The 24661-nt window shown below is 36.2% G+C and overlaps 1 protein-coding gene across 1 annotated transcript in view; it reads left to right on the forward strand.

The window, feature by feature from the left end:
* Positions 1-24661, forward strand: part of LOC148953596 (uncharacterized) — a 105215-nt gene that overhangs the window by 67568 nt on the left and 12986 nt on the right. The window contains exon 3 of the mRNA XM_089087752.1: positions 3068-3308. Within this exon, the coding sequence (XP_088943878.1) occupies positions 3068-3308 (241 nt within the window). The remainder of the gene's footprint in view (positions 1-3067; positions 3309-24661) is intronic.

Below are 24661 nucleotides of genomic sequence, written 5' to 3' on the forward strand. Positions count from 1 at the left end.
TTTTCATTGTTTTAATGCTGTTGTAAATTTGTTTTAACAAGATCTCAAGATATATTCTTTAGGATGCGTCTCTAATACCTTGGTGTTTACACATTTTAAGCATCCCTTTTGTCTTTTATCGCTAAAAATACATTAAGAACAATTGTCTCTTGAAATATATATTCTCCGAGTGGGTGCCAAATTTTAGCAGTAAACACACCATTCTAGTGTCTGCGAAAAATGGAGAAATGTCAAGTGTCGCTAAATAGGTCATTTCTAGAATATATTGATCAGGACAGAATGCTGGGAATAGCAATTTAGTGCTGTTGCTTGGGGCGTTGTTCCAATGGAAGGAAATTGGCCTTTTGAGTCCCAGCGCGGACAAAGAACTGAATAAAGAACGGAAATAAAAAAATACTTTGAAAGAAAGAAAGAAAAACGCGTTGCACGTTTCGGCTAAAAATGTAAATGAAGTATTATGTGAAAGTAATGTGCGCGCAGCCATTACGCAAAATTTGTGCCGTCGCTACGAAATGTGTGCTGACCTTACATAAAAGGTGAGCCGCCATTAAGTTGAAAGAAAGAAACAATTTAAATGTTTTGGTGAACAAAAAATGAAATGTCAAAAACGTATTGCGTGAGAGTTGAGTTTGCACTGTCATTACGTAAGACGTGCGCCATTTACATAAGACTCAGGTGTGTGCTCACCTCACATAGGTTGTGTACTGTCGTTAAGCTACAAGTGGGGGTTTCCCATGGGTTCTGACGCAAGGTTAAATAAATTAGGTAATCAATATTAAACCTGACCTTTTAAAATGGGGTAAATAATGTGACGTCATGGGAATCCAGAGGGGTTGGTCGTGGGAGTCTCGCCATCTAAAATAAAATTGCGTCAAGTATATTACACCTGGAAACAGGAACTGCATTGCAATGGTGAGACCTGCTTGAGGGGCTTGTAGCTCTACTTATAGACTCTCTATATGATCCTTTAAAATCCCATGCTATTATCCCTATCTGGCCGTTAAAAAGACGAGGGTGTGGATTCGTGCCAACTGAAATAAGATTGAGTCAAGAATATTACACCCGGAATAAGGAACCGTAGTGCACATAGACTAGTAACTCCTATTATTGATACTTGTGTATTATACCAAACACAATCTGATTTACAATATAAAAATATTGGGGTGCCTGGAAACCCAGGAATCTTGCCTAAGCAGGCGCTTGAAATCTTGCCAGGGCATGTTTTCGGAATCTTGACAGGGGTGGAATCTTGACGTAACAGGGCATGTAATAGAAATCCTATGGAAAAACAGATAGGGATGCGTTTGAAATCCTATGTTAATTTTCTAGGGATGCTTTTAAAAGCAAATACTATTTTTCTATGGCCCTATTTAAAGCGCAAGTTGGCTCTCATGGGAATCTTGCCAGATGACTGGTAGAAATAGGTGGATGGATTGCACTGGTGCGAGGCACTAGTAGCTCCACTTATCCGACTTCACATGTTAATTCCCTATTGTTGCTACTTGTTAATTATCCCGACCATACTCCGATTAATCATATACAAATACTGGAACACAATTTCATCATCTGGAAACATGGCGTCGCAAAAAGTGGGATGTGCCTTAAAATCTCCTTCTTGCGCCGTTAATCCATTAATGGAAGAAAGGAGTCGTGATTATGGGTCTCATAGAATAGATTGACCCTTCATTACTGGTATGTAAGAGAACAGTAGTATTGAAATTTAAGTTGGAAGCAAGGATAGTAGCTGATTTGAATTGGAATCAGGAGTTCAAAAGGGTTGTGTTGTATTTCTGTTTATATAGACTATTTTCACAGACTTTGCTCTAAAGAACATGACAAAGGGTTTGAAAGAGCATGGAATTAAACGGGGAAACTTTCCTGAAGAACAAGGTTCCTTTAGATTGCACACTATTTCATTGTCCCAATAAAAAATATTACTAAAATATTGAATTTTACGAAATTTTGGCACTTCATGATGCAAGAGTGATTTTGAAAATTAATGATAAGAAGACTAAGTGACTCCTCCTTTGAGAAAAATCCTGATAAGGCTTTAGAGGCTACCCTATGAAATCTGCAACTCAAGTCACAGACTAAGAATAAACGAAAGGAATAGGGGATATTGGTTAAAGATTAGATTGGTTAATTAGATAGCTTTACTTACCTGGATAGTAGGGTAAGACAGAAAAAATGAAATAGTCAAAGCCTAAAGTGCATTTTCAAAGTTAAATATTATTTGGATAATTAGATAGACATCTGATAGCCAAGATTAGAATACTGGAAGGTATAGTAATAAGGTTGTCGAGTATGGCTCTGAAAGATTAGCAATGTGAAAATTTGTTAAATCTTTTATAGAGGAATTGTCAACGAATACCCCATTTGAGCAACCTTATGTCAACATAGCTCACCAAAATTTCAGCCCATTTTAGCAACCTAATGTCAACTCAGCTCGCCAAAATGTCAACCCATTTGAGCGACCTTATGTTAACCTAGCTAACAAAAATGTCAACCCAATTGAGCGACCTTATGTGAAACAACAAGATGCTGTAAAACAACAGCAAGCCCTTTTTATAGGACGATAATGGAAAATGTTTGAGATAGGTAGGACACGTTTTACGGATGAAGTATAACAGATTTCCAAAGATAGTTCTTTTTGGTCATCTATCGGAGACCAAAGAAAAAGCAGGTAGTCCAAATTATGTCTCGAAGAGGAGAAACATAAAAAAAATAAAAGCAAATACAAACTTCGTAGGAAGAAGTAAAGAGTGAAGCTTTGAATAGGTTGAGGTTTAGAAGGGGCGTGCGCAACACTGTTGGCCTCAGAGTGTTTTGTTCTGCATTTGGTTTTTAATAGGACATAAAAAAAGTAATTTATTATGCTAATCTTTGTGGCTTTTCTGATTGCATGAAGGGATTTGACTCTGTCAGTGCTTGTGAAAGACCATTTGGAAATTCAATATAAGACTATCTTGATATAGGGAACGGAGCCGTTTTAAAATAATGCATACAGTACAACATAATATTGATGCTACTATAATATGATACAGGTGACACAATTTTTGTATTTCAGCTAAAGGTAGTGTTCCCGGACGCTCGAGCTTCTATTCTGGGTTTCACTAGATTAACTAGCCTTCAACGAGGTTCAACAAGCCCCCAAATCATAATGGAGGCTTTATTACCGTCAGAAGTCACTGAATATACTCAAGACAACATTTATATAGCACTGCTAGCATACCAAGATCCCGATACTACACTAGTGAATGTTCCAGGGATTGCATTTTCCGTTTATTCTCCAGAAGTGTACACCAAACGTAAGCTTACATATTTTAGAAATCATTATCATGAATTAAATACAATATATATATTTTTTCAATCGATGTTAAATCCAGATTAAATATTATCTTAATCATATATTGTTATTGAAATTATACTTCCCTAAAAGTATTTGGATATACTACTTGAGGCTCTAAGATGAGAAAGTTTAACTTTATATGTTTGGGGTCACAATGGGGGGGGAGGGAGAATCATATTTCATCCCTTTCAAAGATAGGGACCGCTAAGTAATTTAAATGTTTGTTTTTGATATAACGCTCAGAGCTGCTTAAATATAATGGAGGCTACTCTTTTCCTTAGCCTCACAGATTTACACTAAAGTTTGAAATTTTTATTGCATTCACATTCAACGCTACAGCCTAAGTAATGAGTTAAGTGGCTCCCATATATTAATTATTTTTTACTGGGCCACATCAAGAGATAGTTGTAGAAAATTTAGAAAGGGCTCATTTGATTGGAAATCTAAAATTTTTTAAGGATCTTCAAGATTCGAAACTGATTTAATGGCAAGCAGCACCCCTTTTTGATGTCCAATTCTCCACCCCTTACTAGATGAGCAATGAAAATTTGAAAATATCAATTTAGCTCAAATAATCAAGAGATACAATAAATATACCTGCAGCAAATTGCCCATTGTTTGCATACAGGCCTAATAATGGAAAAAGAAGGAATATTCGATCTTGGGAGTCTAATTAGCTTGAAAATTTCAGGCTTCACTCTTTTGGACGAAAAAACCGTAAGTATCACTAGAGGCTGGGAGGTAGGAGGGGGGGGTGCTTGAGATTCAGAAAATAGCTAAGGACGCTTTGTTCCACATTAGTTGTATTTCAAGCGAGCTTAAGACATTATTTGCCTTTCAAGTTTTTCTGGAGTTTCTCAAGAATGTACTCTGGAAAAGACTCGCAAACTCAAGTAAGTCAAAAGACGCTACGGTATATGAACTTGATTTTTCAATACGTAAGGGGACCTTAAATTTTGATTTAGGGAAGGGGCAAAGGTGGGTCACATTTACTAAGCTTTTCCAGCCCATTGCTAAACCAGTTTTGAAAAATCTTGAGAACGGCTTGGTTGGTACTCAAAGCTTTTGAGTACAATTGGACCAAGGAAGGGAGGAATAGGTGATAAGAGAAGTTAAATTGCAGTATTGAGGAGTAAAGGAGGAGGAAAAACCTTTTCTTTCAAATACAGACAAAACAACCCTTTTTCACTATAAGCTCCCACAATATTCATATGGTATACTCGGTTTAGTAGCGAGAAAAATAAAAAGACACTACGTGTTTCCAGGCTGTCAAAATGGTGTATTTGCAGTATCTAAGGGTATTAAGTTGAAATTTCAATGAAATTCCAAGAGGGATGTTGGACTAAAAAAAAAGTGCAAATGAAAATCTTGCTCTCAGAAGACTTAAAAGACTGGTGATATCTGTTCGTTTTAAGTTTGACTTGATTATTCATTGTAATTTCTTTAGATTTCCGGTCGTATTTATTCATTGTTAGTTATTTCTGTTAATTTAAATTTGAATTACTATATGATTTTATTTCTATGCAATTGATGGAATTAACCTATTTACTTTCCTTTGAAAAACTTTTTGTTTTAGAAAGTTGGTTTTAGTAAATCACATAATAAGTAGCCTAAACCTTAAGAGGAAAAAAATAATTGGAATAAATAATGAACCTGTTAGAATTCCAAATTTTGACTAATTAAAAGAGAAAGCCCAAACACACAATTCAAAAATGGATACTTGATTCAAATCTAAGTTGAACTGAAGTTATGACAAGTAACTACTGAACTACGCCTTCTTAAGGGACTCAAAGAATTGGTTTTTATATTTCTAACATAAAAAAACACAGAATCATACATTATCCTTTGTTTTTTTGTGTTTTCTGTTCGTTTGGGGTTTCATTTATTTATTAAAGGTGATTTGTGGTAGTTTTTTGCTTGAAAGATTATCTGATATTATTTCTGCTCATTCTTGTTTTAATGGAGATCTTTACTTTTCTTGAAAAATTAAACCAATTATGGGGAACAAGTTTTAAAATTAACTTATGTTCGTTTTTTAATAGCATAGTGTTATTCATGGAAAAAGAAAATAATATTTTAAATCTTTTCTGTTTTTTTTTTCTATAAGAATCCATAGTTGGTTTGTTGTTTATATTTTTGAGAAAATTTTAAAAATTTACACCTCTTGAAAATCTCGACAAAATTATTTGGTTTAATTTAGTTTTAGGCCTTATTAAGTTGATAAGACTTCATACCATTCCCAATAAATTGTATCTATGCTCTTTTAGAACCTGAATATTCTTAGGGTCTTTTGATGCATTTAAATTCTAAGAGAAAAACTAGTAATAGTAGCGGCTCTGAAAGTTTCAACTTAATATTTCCAGTCTTTCTTGGGATGATGCTGAAATGTCTTATTGGTAATCGGCATACTCATAGTGCCGTTTGACTTAGTTTTAAAGCATAATGGGCAAACTTCATAACAGTGGAAGGGTCGTAATATCTAATATCCTTAGAGAGGTAGTTACGGGACTGTTAAACTATTCTGAACAAAATGGTCATCTCAAAGATTTAATTGGATTGGACAATTAGTCTTGGTGGGAAATTGGCTGCTTGCCCTCGAATCACTTTTGACTATTTAAAAGGAGACTAGAAATTTTGATTTCCAATTGCGTTAGCTCCTTTAAAAAGTTTCCATATTATTTCTATCTATGATAGATCTGTGCTATTTATGATATTACTTATATGCCCTTTTGAAAACCTGCATACATTTTTTTTAATTTAATTTTTCCCTAAGCATCCCCTATGAGTTTCACCTTAATATCTCATAAAACAACCTTATAGCTCAAGAAGTTACATCAATTGTAGTATTATTACTTCAGGGGGAAGGGGGGGGGTTGAAAAACGATTTTTTTCGAAGGGAGGGGGAGTACAAAAAAATCAAAATCACATAAAATATTTTTTATTTTCATTTTTATTACAATATTACAAGTCGGACAAATATTTAAGGGGGGGGTTCAAACCCCCTAACCCCCCTGTATACGGTCTCGGTAGCATTAGTAGCATTAGTAGCAGCATTAACATAGAACCTTTGATTTTCTTCAGCATTCCCCTACACCCATACTGAAAGGTCTAATTTAATACCATTCCTGAGGCATTGCTGATACCTCCTGTTTGCAACCTGTATATGTATAATGTGTTTCGACTTAGTTTAGTATCGTTTAAATATTCCTCAAATGTTACACCTTAATACTCTTAACTTTAGTAGCAGTAGTAGCAGTAGTGGCAGTATTTGTATTAGCAGTACTAGTAGCAGTGGCAGTAGAATTAATAGTATTTGCCTTAGCTTTAGTAGAAGAAGTAGTAGTAGTAGTAGCAATAGCAGTAGCATTACTATTAGTAGTAATAGCAGGAGTATTAGCAGCAGCATTAGGAAGCAAATATTGTCTTTTGGTTAGCTCAGCATTCCTCAAAACAAGCCCTGGAAGTTTCAACTTTACACACCAAAGCATTCCTAAAATAATTTTGATACGCCCTTCTGACAACTTGCATACATACGGCGTGTTGTGATTCAGTTCACCTTGCCCCCTAAATATTCCCTTAAAATTTCACCTTCATATCGCTTATGCATAGTTGTAACAGTAGTCACAGTAGTAGTATTACTACTAAAAGTACTAGTAGTAGTATTACCAGAAATAGCACTAGCATTAGTGGCATCAGTAGTATTAACAGGTTGCCTTTATGTCAGTTGAGCATCCCACTCTTCAAGTCCTGGAAGGTTCAACTTAATACCATTAGCCGTTGTTATGAAATTACCGATTTGCCTTTATAAAATGAAATTACCTGTATATTCATATAACTTCTGAAATTTCCATCTTAATACTCTTAGCCTTACCAGTGGTTACAATATAAGTATTATTTGTATTAGTAGTAGTGGTAACAGGAGTAGTAACATTATTAATAGCACTGTGATTGAAGTAGTAGCTGGAGTAGTTTAGCAGCAAAAATAGTAGTAACAGCAATAGCATTAAAAGTAGTAGTGGTAGCAGCATTAGTAGTTGCAGGCTCATACTGCCTTTTGGTTAATTGATATTCTCCATCAAGCATTCTCTCAAAGTTCTAACTTCATGCCCAAACCCATTCTTAAGATACTCTTCTTTGGTAATCCACATGCAAACACTGTGTTTTGATTTAGTTACAATTCCCCCTCAAAAACTTGTCAAATTTTCACCTTCATACGCTTAGCCTTAATAGTACGAGTTTTATAGTAATAGTGGTAATAGTAGAAGCAGTAGTAGCAGTAATAGTGTCGGTTAAGCAGTAGTAGTAACAATAGAAGCATTAGTAGTGTGCTATCTATATATTTGACAAGTGATTGCATAATATGCCTTACCACGGGCAGGCATCTATTACTACAAACGGTATATGCCTTATCAGACCAGTTTATGGGGCAACAACGATTTTCTGGGGCAATCAGAGATGTTTCTACTAACGGTACTCTATATACGGTAACTTGATTAGCATAGTAATCGGATTCAAACATAAGGAGTGATTTTCAGAATGTATTCTAAGGTTTATTGACTTTTCTGTAAAATGGTTAACAGCCAAGCTTTCGGCTATTAGCATTTGACGGAAAGTTCAATGATAGTATATGGTATTAGACATCAAAAAGTTGTAACATTTGCGTAAAAATAACTCTATTTGCGAAAAAGCTATTACATTGGCATAACTCTGCAATGAATTATCTTAATTGGTGATTGAATAATAGGGTTGAAACAGAGCTCAATAGCACCTTAAATTGAATTGTATCAAAGTAGTAAAAATGGTTAAACTGTTTACGACTTAAGGTAAGCCCGAAGGGATTGCTAACTCTTAGGCAATTTATTATAAATTTGGAATAACATCGTTGGCATCAATCTACGGAAACGATTATTTTTAATTGGATTGTTTGAAAGTAGCAAAAAGGGTTAAACTGCTTACCAGTTAAGGTAAGCCCGAAGGGATTGATAACTCTTACGTAATTTAATATAAATTAAGAATAACATCATCCGTATCAATCTACGGAAACGATTATTATAATTGGATTGTATGAAAGTGGTAAAAATGCGTTAAACTGCTTACAAGTTAAGGTAATCCCGAAGGGGTTGCTAACTCTTACGCAATTTATTATAAATTTGGAAAAAAAATCGTTGAAATCAATCTACGGAAACAATTATGTTAATTGGATTGTATGAAAATAGTAAATAGGATTAAACTGCTTACCGGCTAAGGTAAACCCGAAGGGGTGCTAACTCTTAGGCAATTTAATATAAATTTAGAACAGCATCATCAGTGTCAATCTATAGAAACCATCATTTTAATTGGATTGTGTAAAAGAGGTAAAAGTGGTTAACTGCTTACCAGTTAAGGTAAGCCCGAAGGGGCTGGTAACTCTTAGGCATTTTAATACAAATTTAGAATAACATCAATGGAATCAATCTATGGAAATGGTTAACGATGACAAGATGACTTTATGGCTTGACCTAGCTTTACTCCTTGACTGTGTTCTGTATAATACACAAGTACAATTTGAGTAGTATTGTCAATATAAAATATGCCTTATCATTCAGGTATGCTAAAAAAGTTGAAACTAAGAAAGATGTAGATACCAAGTAAAGAATTTTAATAAAGAAATTCAGAACAATCCGTAGAAATCCTTAGAAATCAACTAGTGAGATGATTATAGGTTTGAACCATCAAGGACCGCAACCATCAATGACCCTAACCACCAAGGACCTCAAAATCCCCAACCTCCAAGGGGCCCCCTCCCTCAAAATTTTTGGCCCCCCTCCCCTTCCCTTTTTTTGTACTTTTTTTAAAGTTTTTTAACATTTTTTTTTATTTTTTGAACATGATATATGTTCTTCAACTTTTTCTTACGTGTCTTCGAATGAGATAAAACATACTCAAAACATAAGAAATTCACATTTAACATTTTATAAATTCAAAATGAGAATAATATAGATATTTTTGTCATGACTATTACTATTAGAAAAATAATGTTTGTAGTAGCACTTTTTTTGGGCTGAATTTTTTGTTGGACTTCGAAATTATTCAACTTTTTTTACGTATCTAAAAATGACATGAAATATGCTTACGGCTCTACCACCCGTACTCTATGCTTGCTCACAGACACGAGTTTTCCCAATGGTACTCTATTGTAGGTTATCGACTCTACCTAGTTTATTGCGTATATTAAATCAGTATTTTTTACGCAGTGGAAGGATAAACATATTATTTATATCTTTAAAAAACTGAAGATGAAGCATTTTAAGAAAGTGTGTTCACAGGATAATGTTTTTGTAGCATTGAATGCTGAAAAGGAGAAGGATTTGAACTATGAAACAAGTACAAGTGGTAGCGGTATCGGAAACGTATGCTTGCGTTGTCATGACAGTCAGGAATAAAATTACTTTGGAGTATAAAAAAAAATCCATTATACAAATGGTGGATATTCAAAAGTATCATTTACAGAGAAATTAGTACTCAAAGAGAATGCCAACATAAAAATGATAGTTGATGAAGAGGGATATCTTCTTGCTAGTGGTTTTGGTAACAGGCTATCTGTTGATACAACCTATTGTCATCTTTTAGGTATTATCATTCAAATTTAAGAAAAGGAGAAAAGAAAGGCCTAATCATCTACTAATATCATAAGCCATATCTTTTCTACGTGCCGGAACTGTTACCTGTGTAAAAATAATGTGATAATAGACAGTGAGATTGTCAGAAAAATGAAAAGAGCACTGGCAGAAAATATCACTAAGGAATATAAATATGAATCGATGAAAAACAAAGTGCTAGCAAACGTTACTACCATCATTGTTCAAAAAGTCAATGAGCCAAGTAATACCAAAGATGAAACGCATATTGAACTTCTCGATGACAAACCAGTAAAAATTGTAAATGACTCAAAATGGAATAATGATTATTCTATTGATTAGACAATAGCTACAATAGCTACGAAGAGGAGACAATAGCCACAGCATCAAGAGAGAACATGATGAACTATTTTATGGAAAAGATTCAAAATATTCAAATTTGTTCATTGATATTAATAATATATGTACCATATATTTATATTAATATTCTACATGTCATTATTTCATAAAAAATTTGTTATCTATTACTTTGTTATATTCCCATTATTTCTAGGGTATGCTAGCAGGTTCATAGAGGTTTTATTAGAAACTAAGATAGGTTAACAGATACAACTACAGAGAGAGTGGCAAAAACATACAGATATATTCAGGCATGCAAACCGACAAAGACAGACATTAGAGCAAGCAGGCAACCCCCAAGACACACTGGCTTAAAGAGTGAGAGAGAAAAAACACATACAAATATATAGATTCAAACATACATGCCGACAAAGACAGGCATTGGGATAATCAAACACCCGACCAGACACATAGGCAAAAACATTGAGAGAGACAAAAACACACATACAAATATATAGATTCAGACATACAAACCAACAAAGACAGGCATGGGGAGAAGTAAACACACGCCCAGACACATAGGCAAAGAGAGTGAGAGAAACAAAAACAAATACAACTATATAGATTCAGACACATAAACGGATAGGCACTGAGATTATCAAACACTCGCCCAGACACACAGGCAAAGAGAGTGAGAGAGACAAAAACAAGTACAAATTTATAGATTCAGACATAACAACCGACAAAGACAAACACGCGGACAGGCAAACAACCACCCAGAAACACAGGCAAAGAGAGTGATAGAGACAAAAAAGACATACAAACTTGTAGATTCAGAACTAAAAACCAACAAAGACAGGCACTGGGAAAAGCAAACAATTGCGTAGACACATAGACAAAGAGAGTAAGAAAGGAAAAAAAATATAGAAATATATAGATTCAGACACACAAACTGACAAAGAAATGCACTGGGAAAAGCAAACACAAGCCAATGCTTATAGTCAAGGAGATGGGTAAAGACAAAAACCTATTCGAATACTCGGATTCAGAAATAAAAATTGAAAATGACAGGGGCTGGGCAAAGAATGCCTTCACCCTGACCCACAAACAAAGAAAGAGAAACAAAAAAAGAAACATGTAGATAGATTCAGACATACAAACCGACCAAGACCTGCATGGGGGGAATCAAACACACATCCAGACGCAAAGGTAAAGAGACTGAGAGAGATAGAGACTAAAACGAATACAACTACATAGATTGAGACATGCAAACTGACAAAGACAAGCACCGGGACAAGCAAACAACCACCCAGACACATATACAAAGAGATTGAGAGTATAGATTCAGACGTAAAAACCGAAAAGACAAACATTGGGAGAAGCAAATACCCACCCGGATACTCAGGCAAAGAGAGTTAGAGAGAGAAAAACACATACAAATACATAGATTAAGAAATACAAACTCAGAAAGAAAGGCACTGGGACAATCAAATATCCACCCAGACACACAGGTAAAGAGAGTCGGGTATGGATTCAGATGTAAAAACCGACAAAGACAGACACTGAGAGAAGCAAACACCCAGCCAGACACACAAGCAAAGAGAGTGAGAGTATAGATTCAGACGTAAGAACTGACAAAGACAGAAACTGAGAGAAGGAAACACCCACCCAGATACACAGGCAAAGAGAGTGAGAGAGTCAAAAATGCATAGAAATACATAGATTCAGACATACAAACCGACAAAGACAGGCACTGGGAAAAGCTAACATCAGCCCAGAAACATAGGCAAAGAGAGTTAAAGAGATAAAAACACACAAATATATAGATTTAGACATACAAACCAACAAAGACAGGCACTGAGATAAGCAAACACCCGCCCAAACACACAGGCAAAGGAAGTGTGAGAGACAAAAGCACATACAAATATATAGATTCAGACATAAAAACCAACAAAGACAGGCATTGAGATAAGTAAACACCCGCCCAGACACATAGGAAAAGAGAGTGAGGGATAAAAAAAACATACAAAAAGACAAAGACAAAGTCCTTCAGACCCACGGATATAGTGAGAGAGACATGCAAAAAAAACATAGGTTTATTTAAGCTCAATTAGCGCGCTAAGTGAGCTTAAATAAACCTTTCTTTTTTTTATTGTCTCTCTCACTATTGCCGTGTGTATGAAGAAGTGTGCTAGCTATAAGTATAGGTGTAAAGATGGCAGCACTTAAGGTAGTGAAAAGGTGAAAGTGAACTTAACTAAACCTAACTTTTTTGCTTGTCTCTCTCACTATACCCGTGTGTCTGATGTATATTTATATGTGTTTTTGTATCTCTCACTCTCTTTACCTGTGCGTCTGAGCGGGTGTTTGCTAGTCCCAGTGCCTTTCTTTGTCGGTTTGTAGTCTGAATCTAAGTATTTGTATGTGTTTTTTGTCTCTCTCACTCTCTTTGCGTATCTGGGCAGGTGTTTTCTTGTCCCAGTGCCTGTCTTTGTCGGTTTGTATGTCTGAATCTATATATTTGTATGTATTTTTGTCTCTCTTACTCTCTTTGCCTGTGTGTCTGGAAGAATGTTTGCTTCTTTTTCTCTCTCACTCTCTAAGCCAGTGTGTCTGGGTGGATGCCTGCGTGCTCCAGTGTCTATCTTTGTCGGTTTGCATGTCTGAATCTATATAATTTTAAGTGTTTCTCACTCTCTCTGTATGTGTATCTGTTAACCTATCTCAGTTTCTAATAAAACCTCTATGAAACTGCTAGCGTACCCTAGAAATAAAGGGAATATAACAAAGTAATAGATAATATATTTTTAATTAAATAATGACATGTAGAATATTAATAAAAGTATATGGTAGATATATTATTAATATCAATGAACAAATTTGAATATTTTGAATCTGTTCCATAAAATAGTTCATCATGTTCTCTCTTGATGCTGTGGCTATTGTCTCCTCTTCGTAGCTATTGTAGCTATTGTCTAATCAGTATAATAATCACTATTCCATTTTGAGTCATACACAACTTTTACTGGTGAGTCATCGAGAGGTTGAACATGCGTTTCATCTTTGGTATTATTTGGTTCATTGACTTTTTGATCAATGATGGTATTAACGTTTGCTGGCGCTTCGTTTTTCATCGATTCATCTTTATATTCCTTAGTGATATTTTCTGCCAATGCCCTTTTTATTTTTCTGGCAATTTCACTGTCCATTATCACATTTATTTTACACAAGTAACAGTTCCGGCACGTAGACAAGATATGGCTTATGATATTAGTAGAAGAGTAGGCCTTTCTTTTTCCCTTTGCTTTCATTTGAATGCTAATACCAAAAAGATGACGTCAGGTTCTATCAACAGGTAGCATGCTACTAGAAGCACTAAAAAGAAGACACCCCTCTTTATCAATTAATATTTTTATGTTGGCATTCTCTTTGAGTACTAAATTCTCTGTAAATGATACGTCCACATATCCACCATTTGTACAATGGAATTTTTTTGGTACTCCAAAGAAATTTAAAGTGGTACTCCAAACAACGCATGCCTACGTTTCCGATAGTTCTACCACTTGTACTTGTTTCATAGTTCAAATACTTCTTCTTGTCAGCATTCAATGCTATAATAACACTATCATGTGAACACACTTTCTTAAAACTCATCATCTTCACTTTTTTAAATATATGAATTATGTGTTTATCCTTCCACTGCATAAGAAATACTGATTTAATATATGCAATAAACTAAGCAGTGCCGATAACGTACCATAGCGTACCGGTGGGAAAGCGGCGTCGTGTCTATGAGCAAGCATAGAGTACGATTGGTAGAGCCGCAAAAATATTTTATGTAATTTTAAGATACTTAAAAAAAAGTTGAATAATTTCGAAGTCCAAAAAAATTTCAGTCCAAAAAAGTGCTACTACAAACATTCTTTTTCAAATAGTAATAGTGATGACTTAAATATCTATATCATTCTAATTTTGAATTTGGAAAATATTAAATGTGAATTTCTTATGTTTTAAGTATGTTTTATCTCATTCGAAGACATGTAAAAAAAAGTTGAAAAATAAATTATGTTCAAAAAATAATAAAAAAAGTATAAAAAATTGGGGGGGGGAGGGCCCCCAAAAAATATGGAGGGAGGGGCCACCTTAGAGGTTGGGGATAGGGGCCCCTTGGAGGTTGAGGTCCTTGGTGGTGCGGGTCATTGATGGTTGCGGTCCTTGATGGTTCAAACCTATAATCATCTCGCTAATCATCTCGCTAGTTGATTTCTAAGGATTTCTAAGGATTGTTCTGAATTTTTTTATTAAAGTTCTCTTCTTGGCATCTACATCTCCATTAGTTTCAACTTTTTTCTTGCATACCTGAATGATAAGGCATATTTCATATTAACAACACTACTCAAATGGTACTTGTGTATTATACAGAACACAGTCGAGGAGTAAAGCTAGGTCAAGCCATTTGGTCATCTTGTCATCGTTAACCATTTCCATAGATTTATGACAACGATGTTATTCCAAATTTATAATTAATTGCCTAAAAGTTAGCAACCCCTTCGGGTTTAGCTTAACTGGTATGCAGTTTAACCCTTTTTACTACTTTCATACAATCCAATTAAAATAATCGTTTCCGTAGATTGATGCCAAAGATGTTATTCCAAATTTATAATAAATTGCCTAAGAGTTATCAAGCCTTTCGGGCTTGCCTTAACTGGTAAGCAGTTTAACCCTTTTTACTAATTTCATACAATTCAGTTAAAATTATCGTTTCCGTCAATTGACACTGATTATGAAAAGTCCAACAGCTGCATTGGACCTCCAGGTATACACATTAAGAATCAAACAAGGTGTCGAGATGTTACCTTTTTTCTAAATCCGTCATTTTTTTTTTTATTTAGGGAGAGAGGTACTAGAGACGAAGAGAACAATTTTGGCATTAAATCAAGAAGATTAGATTTTATTTTATGATTCTGGTGTTAAAATTCTCATATCCTATTGATCACATTGGGTTTAAATACAATTGGGTTTAAATACAATTGAGTTTAAATACAACTGGGGAAAGGAAACCGAAATACCTAGCCACTAGCAGTTGTTGGTAAGAGCCAGAGAGATTGCTGGATCACATACTTCAAGAACTATTTTGTTCTTAAACTCGCGTTCTATAAAAACCTTATATGCTCCCAGAGCATAATTTACAACCCTTGCCCTGAGCGCTTTGAGAGGGTTGTGATCTTTGAAGACCTAATTTACAAAACTGAAAACTACGATGAATAAACTGGCTATCCCAAATGTTTAATTGGATGTGTTTGGAGAAAAGGTGGGCTGAGAAGGGGGTTATTTGCCCTCCAATCACTTTTGACTATTAAAAAGGGCACTAACCCTTTGAACTTCCAATCGAAAGAGCCTTTTTTGAAGTTTTGACGACAATACCTTCTTTAAAAACCTTATATGCCTCCAGGGCATAACATAAAACCCATGTCCTGAAGGCACTGGGGGAATGTCCTCCTCAAAAACATAATTTCTGTCAGGAAATCAATTACGCTGAAAAAAATGGCTGTCTCAAAATTTTTACTGGATGTGTTTCGGAAAATGATGGGCCTGGAAGGACTGTTTGTTGCCTTCCAATCACTTTTGACTATTCAAAAGGGCACAAGTGACTCCAATTTCTAATTGAATGAGCCCGTTTAGAAGTTTCTACGACAATTTCTTCGATACGAAGTTCCCTGCTCTAAAGGGAAAAAAATAATAAATAATACATTGTGTCAACATTGTTCTTATATGCCCTTGTGGCATAACTGAAAAACCATGCCCCGAGGATTGTGGGGGAGTGTCCTCCTCAAAAACATATTTTATATGTGGAAATCAACTACGCCAAGCAAAATGTATATATCAAAATTTGGATTGAATGTGTTTCGGTGAATGATGGGCGTGGAGGGGCCGGCTAGTTGCCCTCTTATCACTTTCAACTCTTAAAAAGTGCACTAGCCCTTTGAATTTCCAATGTAATGAGCTTTTTTGAAGTTTCTACGACAACGCCGTCTATAATAACCTTTTATCCCCCCAGGGCATAACTTACAGTCCTTGCTTTGAAGGCTGTGGGGAGTGTCCTCCTCAAAAATATAATTTCTATCTGGAAATCTACGACGCTGAACAAAAAGGCTATATGAAAATTTTGATTGGATTTGTTTGGGGAAATGGTGGGCGTGGAAGGGGTGCTAATCGCCTTCCAATCACTGTCGACTATTAAAAAGGGCACAAGCCATTCCAATTTCCAATTTCCAACATTCCAAAGAGCCTTTTTTGAAGTTTCTACGACAACTTCTTTGATACGAAGTGCCCTGCTCTAAAGGAAAAAAAACAATAAATAATACATTGTGCCAACATCGTTCTTATATGCCCTCAGGGCAAAACTTAAAACCCTTGCCCTGAGGATTATGGGGGAGTGTTTTCCTCAAAAACATATTTTCTATGTGGAAACAAACAACGCTAAACAAAATGGATATCTCAAAATTTGGATTGAATGTGTTTCGGAGAATGATGGGCGTGGAGGGGCCGGCTAGTTGCCCTCCAAACACTTCCGACTATTAAAAAGAGCACTAGCCCTTTGAATTTCCAATCGAATGAGCCTTTTTTCTTTGATTTTTTTTCGTCGAGGGTTATGGGGGAATGTCGTCCTAAAAAATATATTTTCTATCTGGATATCAACTACCCTGAACAAAATGGCTATCTCAAAATTTTGATTGGTTGTTTTTGGGGAATGATGGGCGTGGGGGTATAGTTGCCCTCCAATCACTTTCGACTGTTAAAAAGGGCAAAAGCCACTCGAATTTTTGATTGAATGAGCCCTTTTCGAAGTTTCTACGACAAGTTCTTTGATACGAACTGCCCTGCTCTAAAGGAAAAAAAATAATAAATAGTACATTGGGCCAACATCGTTCTTATGTACACTCAGGGCATAACTTAAAACCCTTGCCCCGAGGGTAGTGGGGGAGTATCCTCTTCAAAGATACATTTTCCATCTGGAAATCAACGACGTTGAACAAAATGGCTATCTCAAAATTTTGATTGGATGTGTTTGGGGAAATGGTGGGTCTTGAAGGGGTGCTAGCCTTCCAATCACTTTTGACTTATAAAAAAGGCAAAAGCCACTCCAATTTCCAATTGAATGAGCCCTTTTTGAAGATTCTACGACAACTTCTTCGATACGAAGTGCCCGGGAATGGAGGAAAAAAAACAATACCTTGTGGCAACATCGTTTTTTTACTTAGGCAGCGCTATTGTTATACATATGAAAGTAAAAAAAGTGAAAACTTTTAAAATGTATTTTGTTTTCAGTAAATTGCAAAAGTGCATATTCTGAGCTTCAGGAGGCGTGGGCATGATCAACCATACTCATGCTACTTGTTTCTATTTTGAGTTTCAATAGGTTATTCATTATAATTTCTGTTCGTTAGGTTCAAATTCATTTATTCATTGTGATTTGTTTTAGTTTTACGCCTGGAAAATTATGTGAATCTATGTCTACTACCTTTTGGCTTAATGAGGCTGTATGCTATTCTTGGACAAAATTGTTTTGTGGAAAAAGTTTTTTATATTAATTTCCTTTCATTTTTTATTGACATAGTCTTTTTCATATAAAAAATATTTTAAATCATTTTAATTATTTCTATTATACTCCATAGTTTTACTTTGAATATTATTTGACTTCATGTTTGCTCATTTTTGGTTTAATGACGCTCTTTACTTTTCTTTAGAAAACCTATGTTTCCCATTAACAAATACTATCTGTAAGTAATCAGACAAAAAAACAAGTTTTGCAACAGAAAGTGAGGAGCAACATCAAACCTTAAAACCAACAGAAATTATTACATATATAAGAGGGGATGCCTTCTCCTCAAGACCTCGCTCTTTACGTTAAAGTTCTCTCTCCATGAATAAATCTGATACTTGTTGTTATACGCCACTGACTCAAAATGACGATGCGTAAAACTCGAAAACAAACTGGTTTCTTCGTTACTTTAGAAATAAATTTGGGCTATATATTTGTATATTAGGGGGGGGGGGGTTAAGTAGGTACAATTATTCCACATATTGTGAAGTAAGAATTATTTTCTGACTTCAAACTATCCATAAACTTTACCCCCCCCCTTATGGCCAAATATAGGGGAGACTGGGGCACCTCCGTGCACTTTTTAATCAAAGTTACCTGCTTCGGCTTGTGCGCGCTATCGGGACTTCTTATTTGGCACCAGCATAGCTTAGCCACTTGGACAGAGCCTGGACAGAGTTAAAGCGAAAATATGCAAGCGCTGCTAAGTAGTTGACGTTTTCCCTGGGTCCACAAAAGGTCCGAAACTGCCCCTATATAGGGGCAGCTTTGCACAGGTGTGGGGGTAGCTCCGGACATGCTTTCAGATACTGTATTCTTCAGATATAGGATACAAAAGTAAATAGAAAAGAAAAAAGGTTCATAGTTATCAAACTTAAATCACTCAGCGGATATGATCCAACCAAAGACCTGCAAAAACATAAGTAGCTTGGACCCGAGCAGTTCCACCGTGTCGAGTCACCTCCAGCTTCTTCACGACATCTTCAAACGACACCGATGCCTTGTCTTCAATATCAGGAAAGTGAAATCGATCAGAGTCTTTCTTTCTCCGTAGAAAAGAAACCTGAAACTCCCTGTTCATAATATCAGTCTCCAAGATCTTTGCTGCATAAAGAACAAAATCTTTCTTAAGCTGAAACCTCACTAGCACAAATTCGTCAACCTTGATCTCTTCTGGAATGAATGAAACTTCACTTTCAGTTTCAGGTATTTCACAGTCTGACCCTGCATGGAGGCTTTCATCTGAAGAGTCATGGAAAGAGATTTCCGAAGGGGAGGAAGGTTCTCTTATCGTTGACAACTCTTGCTCCTTGCTCTTTGCCAGTTTTACTCTTTTCCTACCAGTCTTCTTTGCTGACTTTGCTTGTGCTCTTTTCTCCAGATCTTCTTTCTCTGGCGTATCCGTTAAAATTCTCGTTTTGCCAACTCGAGCCCTATTCACAGTTAGCTTTCTTGGTTTAGCCTTCGGGAATGGAAAAATGTCTTCTGGATTGACATCATGTTTGGGCCCGGGTGGTTGCTCTAAGGCCGAGGAATTCAGGACAGGGTCAGCAACTGCTTCCAAAGTATTCCTAGACTCTACCCTATCAGTTACTTCTCCAGCGGTGTTTGGTCTGTCTGAGACCTTAGCGGCGATGAAGTCTGCATCAGTGAACGCTGATCTTGAGAATGGCCATAGTCCTGGTTTTGAAAAGCCCGATGTGATGTTGTTCGGAGTAAACGCTAGGGGATAAGCTTGACCAACTAGGTTTGCGGTGTGAGTTATTTGAAATCTTTCGTGTGGATGGTTTGTTTGCCACTCGCCGAACTTAGCCCTCAGATACGCCTTGAACGGGCCATAGACAGATATATCTAAGGGCTGCATTTTGTGGCTGCAGTGTGGCGGAAATGTGAGAAGCACTACTCCATTCTCTTTTGCATATAGAACTGCCTCCAAATAAATATGGCTTTCATGGTTATCGAGGATGAGCAACACCGGATTCTCCTTGTCGCATCGAGTGTGCTTGACGAAGTGCTTCATAACTTCTAAGAAGTTCGGTCCAGTCATCCAACCAGACTGGAAAGCTAACCCAAGGCTACCAGGTGGTGCTCCATGGAGCATGTGTTCTCTGAAGTGCACGCGTGGGAACACAAACGCTGGGGGGACGGTGTTCCCGATGGCATTAACGATGCAACACACTGCAACTAACTCCCCCGCTCAGCAGCAACGGCCTTGCCCACTTGCTTTATACCAGATTTCGCTATGACTTTAGGGCTATCCATGACAGTTGTTACTCCGGTTTCGTCTAGGTTGTACACTCGTTCAGGTGTGAAGCGGTGCCGATTGTATAAAGCTTCAAGATTATTCATGAACGAGTTTACATTGAAGGGATTGAATCCTGAAGCCCTGGCCAGGCTGGTGTTCTCAGGTTTCCGAAGACTCAGCTCTGGATGACGCTTCATAAATCCATATGACCAGTCATATGTGGCGGCACACTTTTCATCCCAGTTCTTGGGATAAGAGACCCTCATCTTCACTGCATATTGATATGCCAGCTTCTGAGTTTGTGCTAAAGTCAAACCATAGTGAAGTTCGCAGGAACGAAGAAGGTAAGTCTTAAGTTTTTCCTCTTGATCGTCAGTGAAAACCTGACGGGTGGAATACTTTCCTCGTTTCAAATTGGCTGATCTGGCTATTCCTTCATCCACACTAGTCTCGTTGGCTGATTTTGACTTCTTCAAGCGATCAAATAATGTTGAAGCAGCTATTCCATGGGTCTTGGCCGCTTTTCTGACCGAATCTCCATCTTGTATGGCTTTTAGCCCTTGTTTGATAGCTTCTTCGTTTGGCTCGGACTTAGTAGGGATATAATTTCGCACCATTTCTGGAAAGAAAAATGCTGCCTTCAGTAAAAATCAGTTATTAAGCAATTACTAGGTGCTATAATAATAATAATTTATTTTTAACCCGCTTAATAACAATTTATTACAATTGTGTATTAACACAAGGAAAAAAAAAAAAAAGACAAAAGAGAAAATGAAATAAAGTACACTACAATGAAATTAACCGAACAGACGGACCAAAGGATGATGAGGCGAAAAACGACAAAAAGCTGAATCCGACAGCCTTCCATGCAGCACGGCCAACTTTGCTGTTATATCAGGGACTTCAAACTTACGAGTTATCTTACCATTACTATGCCAGGGGGGGAGATAAAGTAAAAATTTACAATATCTGAAGTAAAAAGACCGGATCTGCTTAACATCTTTTTTCTTAAGAAGGGGATAAAGACCAGAAAGATAAAGGACAGAATGATCACAGAATGTAGAATATAGCCTACCCAATGCACGTCTATTATACTTCCCTCGATTGGCAACAATCTTAGAATATCTCATTTGAATTTTCTTTTGAACATCACGAACAGTGCACTGCCGTAAGCTAGAAATTGAATTAGTAACAGTAATACCCAACCACCGAAAGGCGGAAACAGAGGGTATAGAAAAACCGCGACAAACTAAGGGACCATTAGAGGAAGTCGGACCATTAAAAACTAGAAACTCGCATTTCTCAACATTAAGAGAAAGACCAATTTTAGAAAATAAACGTGAAACTTTTGAGACCATAAAAGAGAGACCTTGCTTAGTTTTACATAAAAGTAGAAGATCATCCGCATAAGCAAGATAAGAAACATCTGAAAGTCCAATGAAATATTTTGATCTAATTTCATCTAATATACCAGAAATACACATTTTGAATATACTAGGTGATAAAACCCCTCCCTGTTTCACACCCCGACGTACACGGACAAACGGAGGTCCAGATTTATTAATTCGGAGGAAAGAATTCTCATACCAAAAACGAAGAAGAAAAATAACTGAAAGATTTACACCATTATTAAAAAAGGAGAAAAAAGCTTGACTATGGACTACACTGTCAAAAGCTTTAGAAAGGTCCAAAGTGCACATATAAAGTGGCGACCCCTCAGCCAGGCTATTCTTAAGGGCGGAAGAAAGAACACGGTGTGCATGTTGACAACCAATACCAGATTGAAACCCAAATTGATTCGATCCGAAATTTATATTTTCATTTAAATGAGGAAGTAAAATATATTCGAGGATTTTACTCAAGTTACACGCAGTGGTTATAGGGCGATAAGATGAACAATGAGAAGGGAGTTTTCCTCGTTTTAATATTGAGGTGACAGTTCCACAAAGAAAGCTATCCGGAACCAGCGAAGATGTTAAACACATTTGGAACAACAACTGCAAATGAAATAAAAGAACAACACACTTTGGATTTATATTATTTGCACTAATACCATCAATATCAACGGATGAAGATTTCAGTTGCTTAATTGCACTTTCAACAGCAGCTACTGATACTGGAATAATATGGCCCTGATGAAGCGAAGGCGGAAGAATTTTAGAAAGTAACCGAGAATAATGTGACTGCACGAAAAAGTTAATTTTGGAAAAAATTGACGAATAATAATCATACCAAGCTGAACTAGAAATCGAATCACTTTTATGAAGATCACTTTTATCCAGCTTCTCAGAATTAATCAATTTAGACCAATCATTCTTAGATGTTGGAAATTCCATACCATTATAACGAATTGATTTAAGGTACTTTTTATATTCATTCTTTGTTTTCTGCTTTATATCCGCAACAGACCCCGACGCAGGTCTACCACAATCAACCCAAATTCGCAACCAAAGTTTTGCCTTATTTTTATAATTCTTTAATTCAGGATCGGCAGCCCATATAGATTTTCGCGTTTTAATACGAATACGCTCTTCGGGAACCGCAATTTTTTCAGCTTCTTTCATACATCTAATTATATCATCAATCCTTCCTTTCCTTTTAAAAATGAAAGAAAAAAACACCAATGGCTGCTCAAATCATCGGGGCACCTCCGGACAGTGTCCAAACCTGCCCAAAAAAATTGTCCGGAGGTGCCCCTAAGGAGCCTTTCAGAAGAAAAGAGTCATAACCAAAGAACACCTAGAGTTACGTCAATCTTATGTAGAGGAAGCATATTTGGGTTCGTTTTGCTTGTTCCTAGAACATTACATTAAATATATCTATAAAACTTACCTCTCTATTTCACTTTTATCATCACGCGAAACAATTGGCAGCTGTATCTTTAAAGTCTTATTACCGACTGACTCACTGCTATGCTATTTGATGGAAGTGCCATCTTGCCTCCAAGATGAACAGTAAAATGGCACATCTTTGTGATTTTTTTCCAATTTTTCCGCTAGATAGCAAAGCCAACAGGTTCGATGTCTGGAGGTGCCCCGTGTGCGGAGGTACCCCAGTCTCCCCTATAGCCCAAATTATATATTTCTTCTATATTTTGTCACTTGTTTCTGCCTTGTCTCGCGCTAAGCTGAAAAAAACTAACGAAGAAACCGGTTGTGCTCTTGATTTTAACACAGAGTAAACTTGAGTAAGTTGCCCATAGTACACAAATATCAAAACTCCTTCCCCCTAGGAAAATTAAAAAAAAACTCAATTAAAATTCTGAAATTTGCAGAATCTTATTTTCCACCAAGGGGGTATTTTCCGGGGGAAGGGGGGTATTTACCGCGGGATATTTTCCTTGGGGGGTATTTTTCACGGTAGGGCGATTACCAGGGGTACTTTCCGTGGGGGTATTTGCACGGGGGTATTTTCCAGGGGTATCTTCCGCTGGGGAGTGGTATTTTTGGGGGAGATTTTCCAATGTTTTTTTTTCGCGGGGAGGTGGGAGTATTTTCCGCGGGGGCATTTTCTGGGGGGTATTTTTCCTTGGGGGTATTTTCCGAGGAGGGAGGGTAATTGCCGAGGGGTTAAACGCCGGCCCCGATTAGAATTGCAATATATTCCTTTTTTCTGCTGATCTATCAAGTATTTCTGGCAGTACAGACACATCAAATAAAATTTTGGAGTCAAAAGGACGTCAAACTGAAACAAATATGGTTGTTTTTAATTTTGATATTCTATTTTTATTTTATTTTTCAGACAAAAAGTCAAAACTATTTCTAATAAATGAGCTCAAATACATTTATTTACAAAAACAAGCAGTCAAAAAACAATATTATAAGATGCTTGTTATGGAATCACCAATCAATATTTTTCTATATTTTAGTTTGCAAAACTATGGCTCAGTATAACCTTAGGCTTTTAGGAGGCCATAAATTTTGTACATTGTAAATTCATTTGTTGATAACGGTCACCATACTCATCCATCCGAAATTCTATAGTAGGCGACAACTATTGTTAAAATACACGGTGATATTTTTTGGAAATATAAATAACTTGCCCAAATCTAACTTCTCATGCAGGAAAAACCGAGAAGAAACAAATTAATTTCTTTTATTAACCAACGAAAAAATTAAATAAATTAAAAAAGAATATGAATTAGCGTAAGAAACTTTTTATAAGAAAGTTTCTCAGACAAAAATAAAGCAGCATTATTAAACAAAAGACCAGCAAAACAAGTGAAATTCTAATTCAAAACTAAAACTTACTTAAATCATTATCAATGAATAACTCACATTCCAAATGAACAGAAATTATAATGAACAATCAACTCAAACTTAAAACGAATCAAAAGTATCACAAAAAACTTTAGGAATTCAACCTTTAAAGCCATCTCATTGCCAAGGTGTCTTAAAAAACTTTACTGAAAATAAAATAGTTAATAACTTTTTTTATCCGAACATATCCAAAATTTCTGAGCCTTCCAGGAATGTACATCATTGTATGTTAAACATTCAGTCAGTTTT

This window comes from Artemia sp. Qi Xiang Cuo, chromosome 4 (genome assembly GCF_049724085.1).
Source record: "Artemia sp. Qi Xiang Cuo chromosome 4, ASM4972408v1, whole genome shotgun sequence".
Lineage (NCBI taxonomy): Eukaryota > Metazoa > Arthropoda > Branchiopoda > Anostraca > Artemiidae > Artemia > Artemia sp. Qi Xiang Cuo.